At 59.7% G+C, this 1,193-nt stretch overlaps 1 protein-coding gene across 1 annotated transcript; it reads right to left on the minus strand.

Moving 5' to 3' along the window:
• Nucleotides 1–8: 8 nt before the first annotated feature.
• Nucleotides 9–1,163, minus strand: LOC118158112 (aldehyde dehydrogenase family 3 member A2-like). The gene is made up of 4 exons (XM_035312682.1): nt 997–1,163; nt 740–857; nt 512–653; nt 9–386 (listed from the first exon to the last, which is right to left on the minus strand). The coding sequence occupies exons 1-4, from the start codon at nt 1,095–1,097 to the stop codon at nt 43–45; spliced, it is 705 nt and encodes a 234-aa protein (XP_035168573.1). The 5' UTR covers nt 1,098–1,163; the 3' UTR covers nt 9–42.
• Between the last annotated feature and the right edge of the window lie 30 nt (nt 1,164–1,193).

Raw genomic sequence — 1,193 nt, forward strand, 5'->3', positions numbered from 1 at the left:
GAGATCCCAAACAGGAAATTCAGCCTTTAATCCACCCCTGTTTCACAATGCCATACAGCTCCTGAGTGCTTCAGCATGGACCCTGGAGGCTCTGGCAACTCTGCCTGCGGACACGTCTGTCCCACAGGAGACAAAAGCTGCAATCCACCCACAAGCAGCAGCCGAGCCATGCCTGGGACGGTCGCACCCAGCATCGAGCTGCACAGAGCCCTGACCCACCTTCTTGTTGTTGGAGAAGACATAGAGGGCAAGGGGCTTCTCCCGACTGTTGATGAACTCAATGGCTTCGTCCACGCCCTTCACTGACAAAATCGGGAGCACCGGGCCAAAGATCTCCTCCTCCATCACCTTGGACTCCGGAGAAACGTCCGTCAGGATGGTGGGTGCTGAGGCAAGCGGGAAGACACAGGACAGGCAATCAGGAGCACAACATACGGGGTCCACCACAGGACCCATGGCCACTGCCTTCGTCCTGCCACCGCCTCCACTGCCCAACACATGCCACAGCTACCTATAAAGCAGGAGGCCTCATCCGTCTCTCCCCCGTGGGCGATCTTCTGGCCTTCCAGCAGGCTCACGATCCTCTTGAAGTGGCGCTTGTTGACGATCCTCTCATAATCCGGAGACTTCTTCACATCTTCCCCATAGAACTCCTGACAAAGGGCAGAGCAGAACCAAAGCCCTTCACGCACATGCAGCATTACCAGCATTGCCACAGCACGAGAGCCTCCGCGCTCACCTGCAGAGTCGCCTTAATGTTCTCCACCACCTGGCTCTGGATGGACGGCTCGCACAGGATGTAGTCCGGGGCAATGCAGGTTTGCCCACAGTTCATGTACTTCCCCCACGTTATCCGCCTACAGCAAGAGGGAGACTCAGCCCCTTCCAGTCCCCAGCACCACCACACCGTCACCCATGGGCCCACAGCGATGCGGACATGTCCACCTGCCCCAGCCCCACCGCTCAGCCCCTGCCCTGGGCCCGCGGCAGCCCGACCTGCAGGCGACGGCCAGGTCGCAGTCCTTGTCGATGTAGCAGGGGCTCTTCCCTCCCAGCTCCAGGGTGACGGGCGTCAGGTGCTTGGCAGCCGCTGCCATCACAATTTTGCCCACAGCGGTGTTCCCGGTGTAGAGGATGTGGTCGAATCTCTGCGTCAGCAGCTCCGTTGTCTCAGGCACTCCTCCTGTGACCAC

Source organism: Oxyura jamaicensis (genome assembly GCF_011077185.1).
Source record: "Oxyura jamaicensis isolate SHBP4307 breed ruddy duck chromosome 19 unlocalized genomic scaffold, BPBGC_Ojam_1.0 oxy19_random_OJ91167, whole genome shotgun sequence".
NCBI classification, from domain to species: Eukaryota; Metazoa; Chordata; class Aves; order Anseriformes; family Anatidae; genus Oxyura; species Oxyura jamaicensis.

What these genes read in the sequence shown, in the direction of transcription:
- LOC118158112 (XM_035312682.1), bottom strand. Translation starts at nt 1,097, where the DNA reads ATGGCAGCGGCTGCCAAGCACCTGACGCCCGTCACCCTGGAGCTGGGA. An exon ending in ACATTAAGGCGACTCTGCAG is followed by an intron (nt 654 to 739) that starts GTGAGCGCGGAG and finishes GCCCTTTGTCAG; the next exon opens with GAGTTCTATGGGGAAGATGT. An exon ending in TGAGGCCTCCTGCTTTATAG is followed by an intron (nt 387 to 511) that starts GTAGCTGTGGCA and finishes CGCTTGCCTCAG; the next exon opens with CACCCACCATCCTGACGGAC.